This window comes from Sciurus carolinensis, chromosome 5, assembly GCF_902686445.1.
Source record: "Sciurus carolinensis chromosome 5, mSciCar1.2, whole genome shotgun sequence".
In the NCBI taxonomy this organism is placed as follows: Eukaryota; Metazoa; Chordata; class Mammalia; order Rodentia; family Sciuridae; genus Sciurus; species Sciurus carolinensis.
The window spans coordinates 106,492,004-106,516,576 of NC_062217.1; the positions used below are offsets into that span (position 1 = coordinate 106,492,004).

Genomic DNA, 24,573 nt, shown 5'->3' on the forward strand with positions numbered 1-24,573 from the left:
GTCATTATCAAAGGAACTGAAGAGTCAAAGAACACAATGCCTGTGAAATTTTTTAAAAAATGATATTTAAAAAGCTATCAAATGTAAATAAGACAAGAGGGTTACAAGTTAGCAACTCTTTATTCACATCAGTTTATTTTCACAAATTTTTTATTGGCTTTAAAACATAATATATTTGAATAAAGTGTTGCTGAGCTAGGAAGCAGACATTCCAGGAAACTCATTCTCTTAGATTAAATTGCTATTCTACATGAAAAGAAAACTATGTTATTTATATTTAATGTAGGAACTAATCCATTGGTTTGGAGTTGCCTTACTATTCAGGAAAGTTAAATTGGAAGCAAAGGACAACAGTAGATCATTCAGTTCATGTTAAAGTTTCTATTCACGTATTTGAAAGATATTCTTTAAATACAAAGTTGCTAATTTATTCACTGCTGTTAAACAAAATTTTTGTATGTTTAATGCATTCATTCTCTTGAAATGTTCTAGTTTTCTAGGTCATCCCATTCAGATTGTTGTTAACTTAGAAAATATATTCCCAGGTTGCATAATTTATTTAGTATTAGTACACAAATTATTCAATAGTATACATAAAACTGAAAGTTAATTATTCTAAACTTTCCTTTTGTAAGCAACTGAAACACAATGGAAGTTTTCACCAATCATTTTTCTCTTTCCAATTAACATTACAAAGTTCAAGGGACAAATGTTGAACTGTATTCTATTTTTTTCTCAAAGAAGTATTATTACATTTTTGGACTAGGTAAACTATCATGCCTGGCACTGAGTATGTCTATTTCAAAATCATTGTGTCTACTTGCTCAGATAAAAAATATTATGACTTTTTGTTTTAAACAATCCAGTTCAGAATAATGGTATTAACTTTTGATTTTTAGTATTTTTATCTTACTTAACTTCTAAGATTTGAAAGTGGCAGCTGTAAACTTATTTGAATATGTTTGTGATATCTTTGAAAATACTTTTGTCAGGAAAAGTGTACATATTTACAAAAGTGGTCTAGTCATGATCCTATTGTTCAAGCTCTTCTTAGATTTTGTAAAACTGATGTATTACATTATCTATCACCTATCTTTCCATCTAGCTATCTGATCCATTCCAAAAGACTATGTATCAGTCAACATATATCTATATATGAAATTCATCACAACAGAGAGGTATTGCTGACAATACATAATGTCATATTGAATAATAAAAATCCTGCTGAAAAATAGTAAGCATTGACCAGCTGATTACATGTGTTTCTATTTACTAGTATAGGAAAGATTAGTCTGTTTTAATCTAACATATTCTAATATACAAATCTGTTTGGATACAGTGTGTTACTTTTCTGGCAAGTTTCTGATCTTAAGTCACATAAAAATCATATTCAATTAACTCCCCTTCAAGAGTCATTTCAGAGAACACACAGAAGGCACTGCACACAGGAGCATTCATCACTGCAAAATCCCACCTACTGTGATCTCTTTTAGAGGGCTGTGTTGTAACCTTCAGAGTTTGCTCCTGGAGACTTCCTTTGGTGTGCCTTCTTGCTTCTGTCATAGTCTGGTACCTGAAAGCCCCAAGGACCTCCAGACTGACTTTCACTACTACTACTACTACTGCCTAATTCTGATTCCTCTTCACTTTCTACACCTCCTTCTACAGAAGCAGATTCTGCACTGCCCTCCTCAGGGACATCCTGAGCTTCAAGGTCTGCAGATTCATCCACAGGGGCCAGGTCACTTTCTCCTCCTGGGTGTTCCTCTTCTTCTTCTATTGTGGGTTCTTCTTGCTCTTTAGGTGGCTCCTCTCTTCTGCCTTTGACTTCCTTGATGTCCTCCACAACGGGCTTTCTTCTTGCGAGCACTATGTTTTTTCTAGCTTTTTCTCCTTCTGACTCTGTGGATTCAGATTCTTCTGATTCTTCAGTGGAACTCTCCTCCTCAGAGGGTGTCTCCGACTCAGATTCCTCTTCTGTGGTCTCAGACTCACTGAACTCAGATTCTTCTTCACTGTACTCAGTATAATCGCTGGAGGATTCCTCCTCTGATTCTACAGTGCTTTCTGTTGCTTCATCTTGGTCTAGAGTTAGTTTCAGATAATCTTTATCCTCTTCCTCCAGGCGTCTTTGCCACTCTTCACCCTCAAGGTCAATGACACCTCTTTTATCAGCTAGTCCTCTGACTTTCTTAAAGATCATGGGGAATATCCTGGCCCTCTTCCATGTTGTGTATGTGGGCTCCACTGCAGGCGGCTTTTCAATAGTTACTACCACTTCCTCGTCCTCCTCACTAGGCTCTCTAATTACAACTTTTGGTTTTGTAATTTTCTTTGGCTTTTCCTGGAAATTGTGAGAATGCAATTGAAGTGTCAGTGTGGGGATAGCTATGGTATGATCTTGTCCCACATATAAATTCAGTAGAAATGAATATGAAGGGTGATAACTTTACTCAAATAATATAACAAGATTTCAGAAAGCATCACAAAATTCTCTACTACATGTAGACAGAGGTAGATTCAGTGTGAGTAAACTATTTTACTCTTGGTTATCTACAAAAACTAGTGATTTTTATTTTTTTATTCAAATGTTTTTGTATCTTAGATCAAGAAAGAAATAGGAAGTATCTCCTTCCTTTCCTAGCTCTAGATTTTGGCAAAGAGCTTTGTGTGTCTCCCTTTAGCTAACGTCTATAAAAAGTCTTTTAAGGTCATGAAAATTTGCCAGTTTATCTAAAAGTTTACATTAAAATTGACTATTTTCTTAAATTTTGAACAGGTTAGACCTACCCTGCCGTTCATTTGTTGATCACTATTGAGAGAGAGGGGCTAAATCTGCCAATTTAATATTTTAGAAAAAGAATTTGATAAAGTGATTCATGCTAATTTAGTATGATTACATAATTTCCTCAAATATGAAGGTAGAAATATTTTTATCCTTGTCCAATGCTTGAAAGATGGAGACTGTTTTTCATGATTTTTATATATGCTAGACAGTATAGGAACAAAAGTATCCATTGTATTGTATAATTTTTAAACATATTTGATTTTATGCTATATATTTGATTATATATTATATTCATGGAGCAACATTTACAATTTAGAAAACAAAAAATTATTGTAGCTATTTCCAGATGTTTTTAACATTTTATGGAAGGGAACAGATTAAACTATTAAAATTAATTTCCCTCCACAGATAAAGCAATGAAATGACCAGCATTATTAAACTTCTATGGAAAACAAGTAGAAAATAAATAGCATTTCTTAAAGATGGAAATATTCTATATACTGTTAGTCAAATAGGATTAAAATGTTGCTCTTTTAATATTATCCCATATAATGGAATTATGGTGATTACCTCTTCCTCCTCGTATTCCTCCTCAGCTTCACCAACCACCTCACCATATTCCTCCTGACCAGCAGGTGGTAACAATCGACGTCGACTTCCATATTGAGGCATTTCATACCTATAAAAGAAACTTAAAACCTTAAGTGTTTTTTCCTGTGGTGTGTGTAGAATCTACCATGATCTCTGTTTTCTTCTTTTTCTTCATCATTCAGTCTACAGATATTTATACAGCATCTACTAGACTCCTTTTAAATTAGCTACAAAACTATAGGGTAAGAACTACTACCTGATGACCAAAGATTTTTGCCATAATGGTATCCTGGAATAATAATAAAGAGAGTTGAGTTATTTCAGATATAAGTTTTGAGAGACTAGAATGAGAAAAAAAAAAAAAAAAAAAAAAAAAGCCATAATGCTCCTTAATTAACTGAAGAACTTAGGATACAAAATAGGTTCCTTTCAAAAGTGTAATAGCTAATTCAGAACATAAAGTCTTCATATTTATAGTAAAGTTTTACTTCAAACATGGTGGTCAACAATGGGATTTACATTCTTCTTTTACATTTGTTTAAGCAGTGAAGTGTACATGTGTAGAAATAAGCTTTGAAATATTTGTTACTGGATTCCTAAATATGTTTTCCATTTCTTAATCATTTGTGAGCAAAACTTTACCCAGACTGCTTTAAAAAGGGTTAAACATATCATATGAAAATAAAGGTGAATTCAGGAATTGAGCAAATATGTTTGAGTTTTATTTCTAATTTAGATAAATATGAATAATTTAAAAACATTTCTAGAATTACATATATATCAAATATAAAAATGGTTAAAATTTGATTGAAATCAAAGTCAGATACATTACTCATTTTTAAATATAAAATTAATGAAATGACTTTGAAACAATAAATGCTAGTAAAATAATCAATAATTGGCTCCCTATTATTTGTAAATATTATCTAATATTCTGAATAAAAAATCTGAAGATGTACCCATGCTCATAACTGTAATAATCTTGTCCATATTCCTGGCCAGGATCAATTCCAGACTCCATGGATAACTCCTATTGTTCAAAAAGAGAAATTACATTTGAAAACAAGTTCTTATCACATTTCAGCTCAAAGTAAGATTTCCACACCTAGAATTTGATGATTCTGAAAATACTCCTGCCAAAATAACTATAATTAAAAGTGTTACTTTAACATATTCCTTTTTTTGTTTGTTTTCTGGATGCAAATACTTTACAAAAAATAAGATTATATTACTAGACTTTACTTAAGGGAAGGGGACATAATTTTTTTCTAATTAAAAATCTGTTAAAATTTTCAAATGAGTAGTTTCACTTATTCCTGGATGACTTTTAAAATTACAAATAGGCAGTTAAAATTAACTATCATGATTTACATTATTAATAGACTTAAACATTGATGAAAAGTATACATTATCTGTAGCAAGTTTTTATCTTTTTACCAATGGTTTTCTGGTACCCACTATTCTTCCATTCATTTAAACTCTTTATCTAAAATTTTCTGATATTAATAATAGTTTATACACTAATAAGTATCTGAGTTAATGTGTGATGTCTCCCAAGGCTGTTTACATTTTAAGATACTTAATGCTAATTCAGGATTTAAGACTTTTAAATTTTTTTATTGTTTTGAGACAGGGTCTTGCTAAATTGCCCAAGTGGGCCTCATCTTGCCATCCTCTTGTCTCAGCTTCCTGAATGAGTAACTAGGATTGCAGGTATGCACCACTGCACCTGGCAAAGGCCTTATTTAAACAAAGGGATCCTATCAATGTTTCTATTCTAAATGCCAGATAATACCATTGTTTTCAAACTATGTTCTTAAAGAAATATTTTTTTCCCTGAGGATTACTTATTAAAATAATTTTCAATAACTATTAAATGTTAAATGCAATTTCCTTGTATTTGCCTTTTTAATTCTTTTTTAACATGTGAGTCAATGGCTAACCAAATTAAATTTGCAATAGAATAAGAGGAAAAAAGCATAGCTATCCACAGGAAAATGGGTTGATATTTATTTAAGATTATATGCTATTCCTAAAAATTAATTTTGTTAATACAGGCATAGTAATGAGTGAGGAAAAATTGTACTTCTCTGATGGCAGAAATATATTATTTAGGAAGTGTGGAAATTTATAACCTGCAGGTAAGTACAGATAATGACTTTTAGTTATGCTAAGATTGGCCAAAATCATTAAAAATATTGAATTAGTTGCCACCAACCCTTAGAGAATGCCATCAAAAATATGGATTTTTCCCGGGAGTGGTGGCACACACCTGTAATACCAGCAGCTCAGGAGGCTGAGACAGGAGGATCTAGAGTTCAAAGACAATCTCAGAAAGAGTGAGGTGCTAAGCAACCCAGCGAGACCCTGTCTCTAAATAAAATACAAAACAGGGCTGAGGATGTGACTCAGTGGTCGAGTGCCCCTGAGATCAATCCCCAGTACCACTCCCCCCAAAAAATGGGGTTTTGCTTTCTCTTGAAAAATAGAAAAATGGCAGCAGTAAGCCTATATTTCTACATGTCAAAGATATAGGTGGTAGTACTATAACTTCCAGCAAGCATATTCTCTCTTGGTTACTGCATCATACCCAACCATACTATTTACAACTATACCCATTACCATCTTAAATCTGGCACCTGCCTTTATTTTTGCATCTATAAACTGCATTCTCTGGTTCCTATAGTTATTTAAGTTTGTAACTTTTCTGCTATACTAATATGCTACCTAATAACTTTATAGTTTACAAACATTTTGAACCAATTGCAGAGATATTCAATTATGATGTTAAAATGAGATCAGTTTGCCCATGAAAATTACTAAAATTAAAAACAGTAATAATAAAAATACCATGTGTTGGGAGGAACATGGAGTAACTGGGACCCTCCTACAATTCTGGAGAGATGATAAATTGGTAAGACCCTTGGGAAAACGTTTGTCAGTAATAGTAAATAAAACACATGCATCTATCTTTCAAATAAATTCAATTTATAATTATATACCCAAGAGTAATATGTACATTTGTGCACCAAAATACATTATTCATGATTGCAAAATATTGGAACTAATGAAGTCCATTAACTAAATACACTACATCACACACCCACAGGTGAATCTCTCCAACAGAATGATGAGCAAAGGAGGTCAGGTAGGAATGAAACATACTGTATTATTCAACTTGTATATTAAAAAAACAAACTAATGTGTGTGCTATAAGCCACTTGAGTAGTTTAGTTAGGAGAATGGAAATCAATGTCTGGGTGATGTCATGAAGGAACTTCTGGAGAGCTGGTGGATATGTGCATAAATTCTTAATACCTAACCATAAGGAAGGATTTGCACTTCTTTGTAGCAATAGGATTTATTGCAACAACAACAGCAACAACAAAAAATAAGAAGCATAGCATGGCATGGGGGTAAGAGAGACCAGTAAGAAATTAGAACAAAGTTATAGTTTAGATGTAAGTTGTTCACACTAAATAATTTTTGAAAAGATGATGGTAACACAATGGTAAGCTTAGATTTTTGAGTCATTTAATAATGTAACAGTTTCATTCTTTTAAAATGAAACAAATCTCAGAACTAATACATTTACACTTCTTGATCAATGTGTGTTTAATATAACATATAGACACTAAGAAAAGACTTTCAAATGGTTTTAAAGTAGAATTTTAATATGGACATGTAGTTTTTTCCTAGAGAGAGAATAAGGTTCAGCTCTTCCCAACTACATTATATACAAGCAGCATCAATTGCTTTGACAATGTAATAAAGGAGAGACAAGACTGGCAAAGGAGCCCAGGACACTCAGGGAGAGGCTTGAGTCTTGACTCAGTCACTCTGCAGTGACTTTGCTGGGAAAGAGGGGATAAAAATTAACAGAAAAGATTGACTTGAAGTATGCCTGTTGGATGCTTATACTACTCAAAAAAAAAAGAAACAGAGTGCTGTGCACTGTGGTGCACACTGTTAACACCAGTGAGTTTAGAGACTGAGGTTAAGAGGATCCCAAATATAAGTACAGACTGGGCAACTTAGCAAGACCCTGTCTCAAAATAAAAATTAAAAAGCACTAAAAATGTAGTAGATTTAATAGTAGTATTATCATGTCACTGGGTTTAATCCCTAGTACTGCAACAAAAAAGGTGGGAGGAGAGACATAGAAAAAGAAAGAGAGAAGAAATAGATGAACTACCCAGTGACTGTGAAGAGTGCTGAATTGACCTAAACAGTCAATGGAATGCTGCTCCTCTTTATTGTACCATGCAGTCTCTTTTGGCATTCCCTTAGTTGGTAAATACTAAATTTTAGAAAATCATGCAAAATAACATACTAAAAATTGATTTTATGGGTAGATTAAACATTTAATTTTATTATATTTTTGTTACTGATCAGAGAAAATAAAATTCATTTAGATTTTATTATTATAAACATACCTATGCAAACCAAAACAACTATTTTAACTATCATTTACTGAATTTTATCCTGCTACATTTCAATTGCTGAACTAGATCTTTATATATTGGACATTACTGCTAACAATTTTTATGAAATTGATGTTCAGGAGGATGCATATTGTGCAAGGGTTTTACAGTTAATAATTGGCATTTGGATTTGACCTTGAGTTTTCTGATTCAATGTTCTAGGAAGTCTTCTCTTCATGGCAATTTTTGTTAAAAATCTTGTAAAACCTGGATATCCTTGCCACTTAATCTCCAGATTATAAGGAGTAAATTCTAAGCAAGAAATGCCTTTTTTAGAAAAGGTAGGATTCTATTCTTAAGGAAAAGGAATAAAATATTTATAGATGGAGCTTATAAAAAACTGAATTTATCACAAAGAAAATAAATATTTTAAACTATCCCTACATTATTTTTAATTTTGTCAGTATGTAGACATACTAAATATATATGAATACTATGCATTTATCATATGACATTGAAAATCTTTCACATTGCAAGAAAAAAAAAATCACAGACACTGTGCAATACACATGTGCCAAAAAGCAGTATTTTGAATCAGGACAGATGTTAGCATTCTTTTAGAATTTGACTAATCTAGGTCTGACTTCAGGAATGGATCTGATGAATCGCTATATACTCAGACAAGTTACTACCGATCAAATTCATGAATTGCTTCATTCAATGATGGCTTATTTTTAATAAGAGTAAAGACAATTATTTGCCTAATGTCTACAAGCGTCACATAGGGATTTGGGTTACCATCCAACAGTGGGGAAGTGACTTGTTTGTGTATTTCAATTTAAAGGTAGCTTTTCTCTCATTTGTAGAATTATACCACACTAGCAGCCACCCACACTTTGTCTACATGTAAGATGAACATAAAAGTTTTAAAGTCACATAAATATATTGGGAAGGGTTAGTAAGGTTGAAAAGAAAGTGAAAATTGATACCTCTGGTTTAAGAAGAGAAGGCCTCAGCAGTTGTTGTTGCTGCCAAAGAAATTAAAAGAAAAAGATTTACAAAATAATTCAGATGGAAAAGAGAGGTTATGGTTGAGAAGAGAAGGGAAAAAAGGCGACAGCTTAAAACTGGTTACTTTGGGATTATGATTCATTATTTATGTGGCAGTCATCAAAAACATCAAATAATATTTTGGCTAATTCTCTATATTGGAACATTAAGTAAAAAAGGATTCAATTGTTTAATTTCATAATTTTTAAAATTAGCACCAAATTTAATAACCTTAATAAAAAAGAATCTACAAAGATTTTTGCTTTAAGTTTCATAGTTCAAAGAGTTGTATGTTCAAAGAGCACTTAAGTGTGACATAATTATTTTTAACAAGAGCTTTGTTTTAAATCATCCCTTCTCTTTTTCTTTCCAGTCATGTTAAATGTAATCAGATTCATTAGGAAGAGCAGTAGTACACATAGAATGATATGGTTGTAAAGTATTAGAGATCATATTCAAGACAAGGTCCCCATTCCTTCTCCTGCTTATCAAAGTGGATGGCTTGTACTAAAGCATTTTTTTCCACAAAGTCTTCTGTAAATAGGGAAATCTTTCTTCCCCAGATTTGGGGGTGGGGAGCAGATTTCTTCCTACCTCTTCCCTCTTTCACTCATACTGATTTAAGAGACTAATTAAAATCTCTGTTGGTTAGTTTCATGATAATTTAGACTTTAACCAGATGAGAACAAGACAAAGTTCAAATTTAGGATTATCAAATCTTAGGGGTTTCATAGTTGTGTAACATATCTTAAAGAAAGCACTGGAAAGGCGAGTAAGAGATTCTGGGAGATAATTTCATCAATGAAACATCTGCCAGACATGGGCAATAAGGCAACTATTTATTTGAAGGGTAGACATTCCTTAATACAATTGTTATTGAGTTAATCTAGTTATGGTGCTCATTTAAAGGGAAGGGAAGTTTCAGTTAAAAATGCTGATGATATCTGTTACATAGTATAAACTGCTGTTCATGTAAACATTCAACTTGATTTCTACATAATCTAGGATTTATGCATTCTAAAATATAAGTCGTTTAGGTTATGTACTTATTTAACTATTTAAGAAGTCAAACTCCACTCCAATAGAGTGATAAAACTTTAGATTGGTAATAAAACCAAACTTTAAGCAATCCCACAATTTCTAAGTTAGATTATGGTATTAGAAAGAAGAATTTAGAGGAGTATGACAGTACTGAGAAACTGTAATTCAGGACAAAAAAATTTATCCTTGAAAATATATTTGTTTATCCATTGAATCATAGTCTTAAAACCCCAAAGAAAAGAAGCAACATGTATGAAAGAAAATAAATAGAAGAGTATATTAACAGGTTTTGGTTGAATTGAAGAATAATAATCTTGGTTCAGAACAATGTACATTAGTCCTGCCTATTACACAGATGATCTCTCAGGAATCTTGATATAACACCATAAATCCCTTACCTCTGGTGCATAACCTCTCCTGAAAGGCAGAAATAAAGAAAGCAGAATTAAACACCCAGATTTTCAGATTAGAGAAAATTATAGATAAGGGCCATTAAAAAGAATCTGACTGAAATAAAAAGATAACTTTTACTAATAACTGTCTCACTGGGAAATGTATTTTGTGGCATGGACAAGACCAGTTTCATGCCTGAATTACTAAAATCAGTTCACCCCAGACCCTCATTTGGTATGAACAACAGAACATACAAAGACTATTTTATCTAAATAGTGTATAACAATACAAACTTTGACTCTGTCGTGATCAATTGGGATAACAATAATCTAATATATCTCTGTCCTATACAAGTCTCGATCTATATAAAGTAGTCATTTGGAAAAAGATATGTTTCTTACATGAAGAATGTCAGTGGACACAAGATGAAAAATTACCTCCATAAATAGACTATCATCTTCCAAATGATGTTAAGGTATATTTTTTGTTTATGTCAACTTAGTTCTAAGACTAATGAGTAAAAATATTAACTACCCTTTGAGGGTGAATTACATCATTAGAAATAAAATAAAAACATTAAAGATACAATAGCCAAATATTCAATATTACATAAATCTTAATTAAGTACATGGACTACAAGTTGGTGAAATATTTGACCATACTTGAGAGAGACAAAAGATCATAGCATATCTAATGTGAATGTCACTGTGAGAAATTTATATTTATTATGAATTAAACAGTTAACTTAAAGTATTAAACTGATGCTGTTGATCATGCTATATGAAATTAATATACTACTGTAGTGAAAATTTATTAGTAAGTCCAACAAAACAACCTCTGTAAAATATTTTTTTAAAAATCCTATGTCTTCATAAGACAGATAAATCTATTTTTCTGAAAGCATCTTAAGTTGTTAAAACAACTTGCTGAAACTTTTGGTAATAAAGTTAATATAATCCTACTTAAACAATTTTTTAAAGAGTTTTATAGTACATTTTATACAGTACCTATGTTTCTCCCAACATTTATAGGAATGATCATCCTTCTAATGCTTTTAAAAATTTAGACATTTTCAATTTCTATTTAATTTCTATTAGAGATGAATTAGAGAAAACTCATATTCTGGTTTTAATAATGACAAATGAGTCATGTACATCACACAAAATGAAACTTTATTTTCTAGATATTTCAATTTCTATTCATTATCAATATTTTCCATAAATACTAGAAATAGAAAAATACTGTTTTCATTAATCTTTTTTTGCCTTTCAGGAAGTTATTAATATTGCTTGGTTTAGCTCAAATGAAGAAATATATTTAAAAGTATTACATAACAGGATCAATATTTATAATTACCTGTATGTTTTCAAACCATGACTATTGATAGTTATAAAATTAGTAATATAATATTGATGCATTTTAGTGTAGCTTATATTCAATGATATTTATTACATTTATTTTTTTAATTTAAAAAACTTTAGATGTTGATAGACCTTTATTTTTTATTCATTTATTTATATGCGGTGCTGAGAATTGAATCTAGTGACTCACACATGCTAGGCAAGCACTCTACCACTAAGCCACAATCCCAGCCCCTACATTTATTTTTAACAATAAGAACAAATGTATGATAATCCTGTCTATGTATTTTAAATAAGATATCTAATGGTTCCTTGTGTGTTAATTTGATTAATAAATAAAGAAGAATGTTCCCTTTCTAGAGACTGATTGTCAGGTTGTAGAGATTAGGTATTGAGGAGAGGAAGAACATTTGTATTTGTATACTCAATATTTATAGGTCTCATATTACAGAAGATATTTTAATTAATATTTATGAGGAACTCAGGGAACTCCAAACGCAATGTGTCAATGAAGGACTATTAAGTACAAAACAGAATAAATGCTTCATGTGAAAGTATAAAATATTAATAAAAAATTTAGATTATACAAATATTAAAGTGTTATAGAAAAAGGCAAAGTAATAATTAAATAAGGCTTAGGTACTTACAATTATTATTATTATTAAAATTATTATTTGAATTTCATATAACATGTCATTGGTCACTAGTTAGAAATTTCATTATCAAGGAATTCTAAGTTTCACATTTGTAAGAAGTTGGTAGAAATTAGCTTAAAAGTACACACACTCACATTAAAGGCTCACACAATTGTGAATAATACCTTGTCAGAGTCCGCCAAATAGCACAAGTTCTCATGCATATGACCAGCTGCCAACAAAAACTCCAACTGAAGTTTTTCAGTGAAAGAGAGAAAAAAATCATGTTCAAGAACCCCAAGCAAGAAATTACTCTTGTTTTGGATGAAAAGAATCTGAAGCAGATGGGCTAATGAAACTATTTAAACTTACAACAGATTTTTTAAAAAAATCTTATCTTGTTAATTAGGAATGCCAGATCAAATTCCTGAAGAAATGTCAAATAATATCAGAGCTGAAGAAATCTCTGAGACAGCACAATGGAGGTCCCTCAAATTATGTGAATATACTTAAACAATTAACTATCAAGCTTAACTTTCATGGAAGTTTCTCTTATTTCTTTGAAATATGGTAACAATCATAGCTTATTTGCAATTCTCTTATATCCTGGAACATACATATAGAGCTAATTTGCAAATGTACCTGTCTCTGGTCAGACATATCTTCTAAAATATTAAAACTCCAGTGCTAAACAAATAATTATACTTCTATTCAAAATAGGGATTTCCAGTAAATGAAATTCATTGCACATGTTTCATGGGAAAAACAAACCAATTACTTGATGGTCACATACTATACATTATATACACATATGCAAACATGCATATATATCATTGTATACAATAATATGCATATGCATGTATAAATATATAATTGAGCTAAAATACACTCAGTGAAAGTGTAAGTATCATGAAGAAATTAGGAAGAATGTCTTAAGTTTAGCTAATGTTTTAGGAATTTAACAAATTGAGCTCTAAGATACTAATAACTATTATAATTTTAGAACTATCTTTCCATAGAATAAGATTTATCTTCTTGCTGAAAACAAGAAGCAAAGGCCTAAATAAAACTGGTGACAGTTCACTAAATATAATACCTCTTGATTTTGTATTAAAGTTAATATTATTTCATTTATTAAACTGGACATAAATATTTTCTTTGAAGGAGAATATTTTAAAATTATAATTAAAGAGATGATATAATAATGTGACACAGCAAAATTAAATAGCATTTAAACATTTGTGGGAACAATGAAAAATGTCTTACAAAAGTCAACGTCTCAAGATTTATTTGCATTATAAAGAAGAGAAGGGAATGCACAATGAGAAATAAATAAGACAGCAATTGAAAAAAAGTAAAAGAGTTATCAAATTTATGAGCATACTAGTAAGACAAAAGCAAGCCAGAGTAAAGGATGTTCTTAAAAGAAAACAGATGACTACATATTATAGCACCTGGGGTTTATTTTGAAACACCTTGTGTCTGTCATCCTCTACATTTCTAGGTACATAGCATTTTACTTTGGAAGTACTTCTTCCTACCAAATACATAGGCTTAAGGAAAACAAAACAAAACAAAAAAACCCAGAATCTATGTTATCACGTTTAGCTTATTTGTAACAGGCTACCTTTTTCCTGAAACATTCATGTGAAACTATGATCAAAAAGTAAAATAAAAGCATCAACATGATAAACAATCCTTTTTGTTGAGGTTGGGTATCTAACTTTCATGCCCATATCTCCCCATCAAAAACAGATTAAAATTACTTACTTTTTAAATAAATGTAGGACAAATAATGCTACTTTGTAGTTAAGAAAATTAAGGTAAATCTACTATATGAGTAGTGATGAAGTTAATAATTTTTAAATTAAAAATATGGAAAAAACAGCATTGTATTGAATTTGGGGTAAAACAGTGGAATCTTCTTTGATGTTCAAATTTGATGTTCAACTTGAAGATATGATCAACAAAAGATTCCCAGTTAAAATAGGAAAATCAACATTACAGTGCAGTAGATTGACTGGGAGATTGTTTTTCAATTCCCTCCACAGTATTGTTTGAATTCTCCTGGTTTTGTTCAGATGTGATTTCCATATTTGTTATCTCTGAAGCGCAAGAAGTTTGAAGTTTTGAGATGTTTGTGGGTGGACAGTTCTTTTGTATTTGACTATACATGTTAGCTATTGACTTTTCAAGTTCTGCTAAGTTTTTAATATGTTTGAGTATGCCTTTTGGTTCTTTCTGAGGGTCTGCATTACACACCAATTTTGATGTTGATAGCTGGTTTGTAGCAGATTTAATTTCCTTGGAAGGAGTTATACTTGTAGTGCACTTAACATCTGGTATACGAATACCCTCTGTGGATAGAACTGAAGCTGAAGGTGGCCGCAGACCTGGAAGAGGAGGAGGTGGTGGAGGGAGAGGAGGAAAGGGAGGTAGAGAAAAAGAATCAGGGGAAGAAACAGTAGGAATACAAAGTGGAAGAGGTGGAAGAGGAGGAGGATTAGAAGGAGGAGGAGGAGGAGGAGGAGGAGGAAAGGAAAGAGAAAAGGGGGTTAGGACAAGAGGAGGACCAGGAGGAGGAGGAGGAGGAAGAGGAGGAGGAGAGGGAAGAGAATGAGAGGAGGGAGAGATGTTAGGTGGATGGGAAAGATTTTCAAAAATGTTCCTTTTGGTTTCAATATCCAACATACAAGGGAGTGTCTGTCTCTTAAAGACTGAAGAATTTGAACTGCAAGGCCTTGGAGGAGAAAGTTCCAAGGAGCAGTCAGCAGGAGAAAGGATGACATCAGTCTCTGATTTGAGTTCCACAGCTCTTGAAATAGTTGGCAAAGTGGAGAAAGTTAAGTGAGACCAAGAAGAGGAAAATGAAGAGTCTGAAGCTAGAGATTTCAACTGCTCTTTTTCTTTTACAGCTGGTATTTCTCCTTGCCTTATTTCTTCTCTCTCTGTCAGATCTATATTTTCAGTTGTAAACAATGGATTGTTACTACCATTCTTGTTGGAGTAGGTTCCAGGGCCTTCATTTTCAGCTCTTTGCCTGGTGTTCTGCCATTGCATCAGATCTATGCTTTCTGGTTTGTTTGGAACCTTCCGCATGAGTCTTCTAGGTAAGCTGACTGGCTGGTTCCACATCCTCTCAATCTTTTCTCTTGGGCCCCTCAGGGACTGACTCTTGACTTGTGTTTGCACTAAAAATGGGTCTTCAAAATCTGTTCTCAAGGAAATGTCTGAATGTGTAGATATTTGACCTATCTTTTCCTTATAAAGGGGATTAGAGGTACTTAAGTTGTCCTTATCAGATAGAAATGTGAATTTTCTTGTAGACTTCTGTTGGTTGTTTTTAAGTGATCCATCTATATGAGCTGGTTTGTGAGCCTCAAAGGTATTGGAAGAAAAGGGCATCACAACTTGCTGATTTTTCCTGTCTTCTGAGAGTGAGTTATTTCCCCTGCTTTGTTGAAAATGGTAGAGAAGGAAAAGACTTGAAAGAAAAGAAGATAATGAAATGTAAGGAAACAAGTTGTGACAGCTTTCATGAGAATGATGATTTTATGGTTCTCATTACTACTTCAAAATATAAAATGCCAAACAACACTAATCTACTGAAGCAAAACATCACTTTCAAATTCCTATTCTCAAAAATACAAGGCAGTAAAATCTTGAGAGTTGTGAGTAGCATGAGAAAAATTTTACTAAAAAAGATGTGTCAATCTATAGACTGTTTTTTTCTCCCCTCCCCAGTTAGTTTGATACAGCAAAGTATCCAGGTCTTCACATAACAGTTCACTCATGCATAAATCACAATGCTTCAAATTTAATACAAGCAACTTGGCCTTTGATTCTGTGTCCTTAGCCTTGACTGAGGATGGTCAGAGCTGACTGTTATGCATAAGAGATCCTTGGCTGTATCTGAATCAGTATGTCTCCACCATCCTTCATCTCAGTAATTTCGGCCTAGAGCTAAAAGTATTCTGATCTGAGACAAAATTTGCAAGAAGATACAGAAAGGGGCATTCTATTTTTCAGATTAAGAGAATTAACAGTCCACAAACAGAGGGAAACTTCTCACAAAATTCAAAATCACATTTGACTTTAGGCTACAATCCTGAAGAGAGATTATTTTCCTGATGTTTAATTTTTATTCTTAGTTTTAAAGCATTATAAATAATACTAATTGTCAGAGGAGGTGCTGGTCTTTCCTTCATATATGATCTGCATAAATTTTAGAAAAGACTTCTCTTATTGAGAATATTTAAGTTAAAATTATGTGGCTTTAATGTCATTGAAAGATTTGCTCCTCTGTGAATGCTGAAACATAGGTAGCTTTGAGATATAAACAAATTTGGAAAAGCCAAAGAGCACAAATTAAGTACCTCTACTGAAAACCTTGGGACCCTTCCTCCAGAAAGGTTGGGTGATAGGTGGTTTAAAATTGTCTCTAATTAGGATTTATCTCAAGTACAAACAGAATAACAGATTTATTTTAGTAATTATTTAATATTTACCTTCCATAAGAAATGGAAATAAAATGGGGAATATTTTGAATAAAAACTAAATAGTCACATTGAAAAATAGGGGTAATAATTTAGGCAATAAAATTATGTATAAAGTTGTTATTTGGCAAAAGTATGAGTTCTAAATAAAGAATGCTAAGAGGTGGACCTAGAGTTTCAGGCTCATTTGAGTAATTCGGGAAGTGCTGACAATTTGGAATAAGTTGGCAACCAACACTTTTATCTTTTTAGATCTTGGAGAGACATTTTCTAAGTATGTTAAAATTCATTTAACCTTACTTGGTCATTGCTTTGATCTTTGGAGATTTGGTCTTGAATTGATCTTGATTTGTTCTTTTGTGGACAAAATGATCTACATAATGATACTATATAACTTACAATTTAAAGAAATCTATAAATATTTGTATTAAATTAAAAACAAGCATAATTTTGAAAGCTTGGGATATCACTGGGAACATTGGTTTTAAGCTCTGGCCATTTTAAGACATCAAAAGGAAATTGGGTGTGGAAAGTTTCCTTTTAAAAGAAAATGACTCCATGGTAAAAGATGAAGATCACTGTAATTACAGTAAAATAGCATTTAATCTATTCTATTACATCTATTTTCTAATGTCCTTGTATTAGAATGATATTATTTACTTACTTATGCCTACGTATCCACAGGTGAGAAAGAGAAAACATGTGATAGAAAAAAGAAAGTTTTAACTATAGTTAATTTGAGATGATTATAAAAATACTAACAGGAAGTTGCTTTAAACATTTAATACTTATATTCAAGAAAGAAAATGCATGATTTTTAAAAATTTTCTGTGTGCTTATTCATTAAGAATGATATTTAATAATGTCTTAAGTAAAATCATATGGTATTTATTTGGATGTTTTATCACATCAAAATATATCTAGCAATGTATTTACTATATATATGTAAAGTTGACCTATATGAAACATGAATAATTATAATCCTAAAATAAAAATTTTAAATGAGACTGTGAATTGCTACGCCTTAACTCTGAAAAATAGGTAATGTGCGCTGATTTATAAAGAAAATATATTTTGTTTGGGAGAAAGTAAATATACAGATACTATGATGACTATTACCAAATGAAAACTGAAACTATACAAAGTTATTACTTGGTGAAGACATTTATTCAAAACGACTTGATATTTTTTTATTATTTTTAATACTTTCAAATAAGTCACTTGGAGCCAATTTATTTTGGAACCTATCATTAGAATTCCTATGAAAGGTTTTGAATGAATAAGTTAAACATTTCCTAAAGATAAGATGATTAAATATGAAGAACTTAAAATATTTTAATACATATAGCTACAAAATCTTTTATTAAGTTTACTATCGTTTTTCTAGTAAAACAATAGTCCATAAGGGTTGCTTATTGCAAATTGCCATTGTAAAACTACTTTGAATTCAGATGCCTGTCTTTGTTCAAATTAATACATATCATTCATTCTTATACAGAAACACACTTAACATTATACATACTGCTTTTTTTTTTTTTCTTTCTAAAGTTGTCACTAGTAGATGTGGTTGACATGATCGAAGAGAATCAAATCATATTGGCTCAATTCCTACATTCACCACTAGTTCAAAAACAACCCTCATTTTCAACTTGTGAAAAAAGTGAAAAATGTATTTGAAGTATGAATCCCATTTTGTATTGTTTTAGAAAGAGAATGTCATGTATTAAACGCAGTTTTAAAGTTAGTTTTAGTGTTAAAAAAGCATTAATAACAATTTTATCATTATTGAAATTAGAATCTAGCATAAAATTATTAATATAGCAAACACTAATAACATCTCTTCTTAAACCATTTTTCCAATTAACAGGTGAATTTCATTATTTTTGAGGCTTGCTTTACTCCTACTAGTAAATGCTAAAAATTTAGAGATAAGTTTCAGTCCTTCTACTTGACCAAATTCTAGTTAATAAAAGGGTTTCTGAATTTAATTTAGCTGTTTTCAAAAATTTATAACTATGCTTGATAGTTTTATGTAACATCACTAAGACTTACTCTTGAATTTTAAAAATATAAACAAGCTAAACGTCACTAAAAGGAATCAGATTATGTGGATAGAATAATTTGATAGAAATAGTTGTTTAAGTCTTTTAGCAAAAAGTTAGTGGTCTCTATTAAAGATAACACTTAATAGTGGTTGGAGATTCCAAATAGCATAGAAACATTGAGCAATGATATCAATCTGCCTGTATTTCACCATGCAATCTTCACAGATTTTATGCCAAAATCTTTTGCAAGAAAGTTGGGTGCAACCATTATGTGAAGCTTTAAAAAAAGATTGTACCAATATTACTTATAAAATAATTTATTACTAAACTGTCTTTGGTGCAAGATTAGGATGCCCAGAAAACGCTTGTATGTTAATGCTCAATTGTGACTGTTCTGCAGTTAGTGAAATAAAGTAAGAGTAGAATAATGAAAAGCATGTTCTGTAATAGTTGGGCATTTAGCAAGTGGATACTTTTCATGTGGATCTTAAGTCCTATATTATGTAATGTTCCAAAATGGTATTCTATGAAAGTGTATGATTTTAAACTATAAAATTTAGTTTCAATTACCAAATGGGGGTTTGGTTTTGTTCCCAAATAAGGCATTACTGTTTTAGGATTGCTTAGTTTCTTCTATGTGTAAAAGATTTTTTTCTGAGAATCTTTATAATTTTTAGCAGCAGGGGGGAGATGTCTGTGTCATCATGACATCTGGTACAGTACATATAATATTAATATCCTAGCTATAAATTTGTTATCGCAAGTGAGTACTGCTTTTCTCTTAGGTTGTGGGTTTTTTTTTTTTTTTTTTTTAAACTTTTTGGCTATTACTTTTCAACTTTTCTTAGGTTCTGAACAATTTTTTTTCTGCTTATATATAAAAAAATAAACAGTCCAATAGCCTAAAAATGTCTTTCTACATCCGGTTGGAATTAAACATATCAGTCAATATCCATTAAAATCCATTTACTTCTCAAAGTTTCTCAAAGGCCTACTTACATCGTGCTGTCTCCTAGTTCTTCATAGAGATGCGCACCGGGAGGGGGCGGGGGCTGCGGGTGCGGTGGTGCCATTGGAGCAGGTGCTGGTGCTGCGGGCTTTGCTGCAGGTAGCGCAGATTGAATTCGTGCTGTCTTCGTGCATTCAGCTTGCCGTCTTGGGTAAAGTAAGATTGTTTCATAAAATTTTCTTTAGAAATCATATGCTTTTCAGCAAGCTATCTTAATAATGAGATTGAGTTTGAACCACTTAAAATAATTCACATAATTATTTGAACTCATAAACTGATACTGTGACAGAAGCATCCTCATAGACATCATTTACATATAATTGTCCCTTAATTCCTTAAAATATTTACTCCTTGAAGAAGGGGGAAATTAATATGAATATTTGCAAGTTAAATTACATAATAATATTAAAGTTACAATGAGGGGAAATAAGTTGTGGTGTTCTATGATTGCATAGAAGGGTGACTATGGGTAACACTAATGCAGTGTGTATTTCAAAACACTAGAAAAAATAATTTTTAATGTTTTCACACAAAGAAACTATATGTGTTGGAAGATATAGATATGCTTACCCTGAATTGAACGTTACGCAATGTATGTATATATTAAAACAATAAATGGTACTCCATCAATATATACAATTTTATATATCCATTAAAAATTTTAAAAATAATTTTACATGATGGGTAATTAAAATTGTAATGGATCACTTTATTAAATGAGGCATATAAGAGATTTTTCCTTTATTTTTCATCTATTTTGAGAAAAGTTATCTAAAAACTAAATATTTTTGACATTACTTCACAGAAGCTGTGTAGGTATGCTGTACAGAAGGGAGATTTGGTTACCTGTTTTTCTTTTTTTTAATATTCCTAGGAATACCTGTGGTTCTTGTATCAGAGATAGATCACTGTTTTTGATTGTCATGAGCATTTATTGCTAAAGTGTAGAAATGATTAGAACACTCCATTTTATATTTTTTTTCACTTCTATCCAATTCTAAAATCAGCTCAATTCCATATATATATCAAAACAAAGAGTACACAGCTATTATAAATGCCAAGTAAGTAATTAATATATAGTTCTGAACAGGATAACTACTTGAGAGATATGATATATGGTTTCTATTTTTCTATTTCATAAAATCATGTGCAAAACATCCATAATTATACTTACACTTTAAACCTGTTTGGGAAAGCAATGAATAAGAAAAAAGAGAAAACTACATTAAAGATAGCATGCTCATAATATTTTAACATATGATTTATTCTAAATAATGAATAATTTACTGGTTAAACTCAGTTAATGGCATAGTAGGGAGATTAAGGATTTCAATTCAAAAAGTGAAAGTGGGGAGCACTTCATTATTACCATTACAGTTATAAAAGCTTCTAAAACGTTCATTACAGGAAAATAAATAAATGAACTAAATGGAATAGGTAAAACTGGATTAAAACACAGTGATGTGAATTTCAATTCTAACAGAAATGGAAAATTAAAGATGATTTGATCTTTTTAATTCCCTTGTTGGTTCATTCAGCTTGAAGAATATTAAAGGAATGAAGAAAGTCTTACAAGAAGCCCTGATTATACTCTTGTCCTTCCTTTCAAGCTGAAGTTAAACTGGAAGGTGGAAATTCATGACAATTTTCATGACAATTTTCACTATATTTGCTTTATACTTTTCTATACCTAGCAAATTTCAAAGACACATCATAATGTAAAAGAATAGCCAACGATTTCTATCTTATTCACAGGCAAAATTTGAAGGTACAACATTAGGTCTTAACATGCTAGAATTTTTCTTTGATAGCTAAGTAGAGCAAAACTCATTTTATATAATTCTGTTAATCTACAAAAAGTAATAACTGAAATAAATGTATAAGGTAATGAACTGATTACTAAACTAAAAGAGAATTAAATAATCATCTACCAAGGCTTTAAGTAATAAGCAGCTCAATTTTTTTAATTTTAGACTGCTGATAATAACATATAAATGCTTCAGTTTTGATCATTGTACTCTGTGTCAAACATAAGAATTTTTCTCACTAATTTTTTTTCTACCAGGATATAAAATTGCTCCTTTGGGAAACAGATGGATGAAAAAGGATAACTGGCAATACAAAAAATTAATATTGGATTAATGGCTTAATTTAAAATAATTTACCCAGTATTATTTGTTCATACCTTTCAGATTCAGCATATTGATTGATATATTAAGGATACATTAAGCTCCACGACATCAACCTAAAGATTATGTTGGCAAATTCACATTGTTTTTGTGATGAAAATATTACTCTAATGTCTTCATGTAAGTCATAATTTTCAACCTTCAGGTTGAAATCACCTTACCTTACTCAATTACTTAATTCAGAAGAAATTTTTCAGTGTTTGAGAGTAAAGGTAATAATTTAAGAATATATTAGGAATATTTTAGTACTTTTTCAATATTTTAAGTAATTAATAACAGTTTTACTATTACTTCTTACTACTTGTTACATTAAGTAATTTATAATTCATGATGCCTGTTTTTTATTTTCTTTTTGTAGCACCCTCAGGGATACCTAACTTCCTTTTTTGGGGGGTGGGGGGCAAGTACCAGGAATTGAACTCAGGCACAGTCAACCACTGAGCCACATCCCCAGTCCTATTTTGCATTTTATTTAGGGACAGGGACTTACTGAGTTGCTTGGCACTTTGCTTTTGCTGAGGCTGACTTTGAAGTTGCCATCGTCCTTCCTCAGCCTCTGGAGTCGCTGGGATTACAGGCATGCATCACCATGCCTGGCATGGCTACCTAACTTCTTGACCAGTTTTCTACTTTTTTCAATACAGGTGTATTTAAAATAGTTATACATCAATCACAAAATTTCTGGTACCTAATATCAAACCAAGGATATTACTAGTGTGCCTCAGCAATAGATATTTAAATAGTAATAATTACTTGATTATTTTGAAGGTCAAAATAAATTTTTAAATATAGATATTATAAATGGATGTGTTTTACTATAAAAAATGGAAAACTAAGGCTCTACACAGCCAAAACATATCATCAGCTATTATAAGAGGTTAGATCAAGGTTACATAGGAAGAAAGAAGTCACATGGAGAATTACACATGATATGCTATGATTTTATTATGATATTGTTAATACTGTGATCATCTGCATGAAGGTAAATTTAGCATTATGGATGAAAACCTATTATGGCAATATAGTGAGGTTTCATACCTTTCTTCAGAAATTGGTGAAGTGGGTATCTGGATATAACATTCTATTGTTTATTTTTCATGAGCTTCCCTCAGGAGGGGTTTAACCCAGAGAAGAGAATAAATAAAACTGCAGGAAATAAGCTAATCCTCCTACTGAATGAGATTACATTAGGAGCACAGGAACATTGAGCTGTACATAAGAAACTTGTGGAAAGTTTGTGGTGTTCTCCTTTTGAGGAAGGTGATTTAGTTCAAGAAAGATAAAGCATTCCCAGAACAGTTAATTATCAATATTTTTCAACTACAAAGTCACATTACCAGAGATGATTTTCTGTATATCTTCAAGGAACTATCCATGTTTAGCATCCTTGAATACTTACTGTCTGTAGCTGACTAAGACCACCAAGATGGCAGGAATACAGCAGAGGATGATGATGAAGGCCAGAGCCAGCAGAGCCCCTTCTGTGTATCCTAAACTTTCTCCTCGCTTTTTAATGCTGGTCACTGCCTCTGGAGTACGGATCTCCAGAATGCGCCCTCCTTCCCCATAATATGGTTGAAAGTCTTTATTGATATCAAGCAGCTTGCCATCCAAAAACCTTTACAGTTAGATAAATAGTAAAATTAATGACACTGGGAGAGAAAGGCCCATTTTAAAATGGAATAATATTGTAAAATATTTTATGATTTTTAATTTTAATACAAATTGAGAGTGTTATGGATAATAAAGGCATGTATAAAAAGCATCAGCAATAAAGAAGATTAAGTACATATCTGTATCAATCAACACAGTTAATGATAATGACCCTTACTTGATAATGCTGACAGGCTGGAGAAAAATGATTTTCAACACTATTAAACCTCCAATATTGAAATAATTGAAATCATTAAGTTAGTCAGATGGAGTAAAATATAATATTCCAAATTATGTAGCACCATTTAAAATTATATTCATTCATTTTTTTTTCTCTTGTGTCTTCAAGATAATCCTAAAGACAGAACAACACAATACCAACTGACCGAAGTCCAGATTCTGACAACATATGGAAACAGATCTGAAACTCCAACCTAAGTCTTCAGACCCCAAATAAATGTTTTCTACCACATCATCTTAAATGTCAACATTCTCATATTTCAAACTAAAACAATGTTTTATAGGAAAAATATGAACAAATATTTTTTTTTTCTGCCTAGGAAAAAATGATTATATCAATGATACAGGTAGAAATTATTATAGTCAGGAAGACAATTAGTCATCAAGTTAGTCATCAAGTTAATCCTAGTATTCTTGCAAATCTTTCCTCTAAATAACACAATACTAACTATGGGTACTATACTGTGGAGGAGACTAAAGGAATAATTATCACTTAATCTTATTATTTGGTTTCATATTTTGTACTATGATTAGTAGGCACTATATTTTTTCAAAATTTCTGGATAACTTCTGTGAAGTCCTTTAAATCCCACATATTTATACAATACTTACATCATAAGTGCCACAGAACCACAAGATATTTTAGTTAGTTTTAATT

The 24,573-nt window shown here is 31.4% G+C and overlaps 1 protein-coding gene across 1 annotated transcript in view; it reads right to left on the minus strand.

Moving 5' to 3' along the window:
* Positions 1-1,489: 1,489 nt before the first annotated feature.
* The window catches only part of Pcdh15 (protocadherin related 15), a 942,952-nt gene continuing 919,868 nt past the window's right edge, over positions 1,490-24,573 (minus strand). The window contains 6 exon segments of the mRNA XM_047552806.1: positions 1,490-2,344; positions 3,359-3,467; positions 17,444-17,449; positions 19,824-19,979; positions 21,008-21,016; positions 23,422-23,640. Coding sequence (XP_047408762.1) covers positions 1,490-2,344; positions 3,359-3,467; positions 17,444-17,449; positions 19,824-19,979; positions 21,008-21,016; positions 23,422-23,640 — 1,354 coding nt within the window.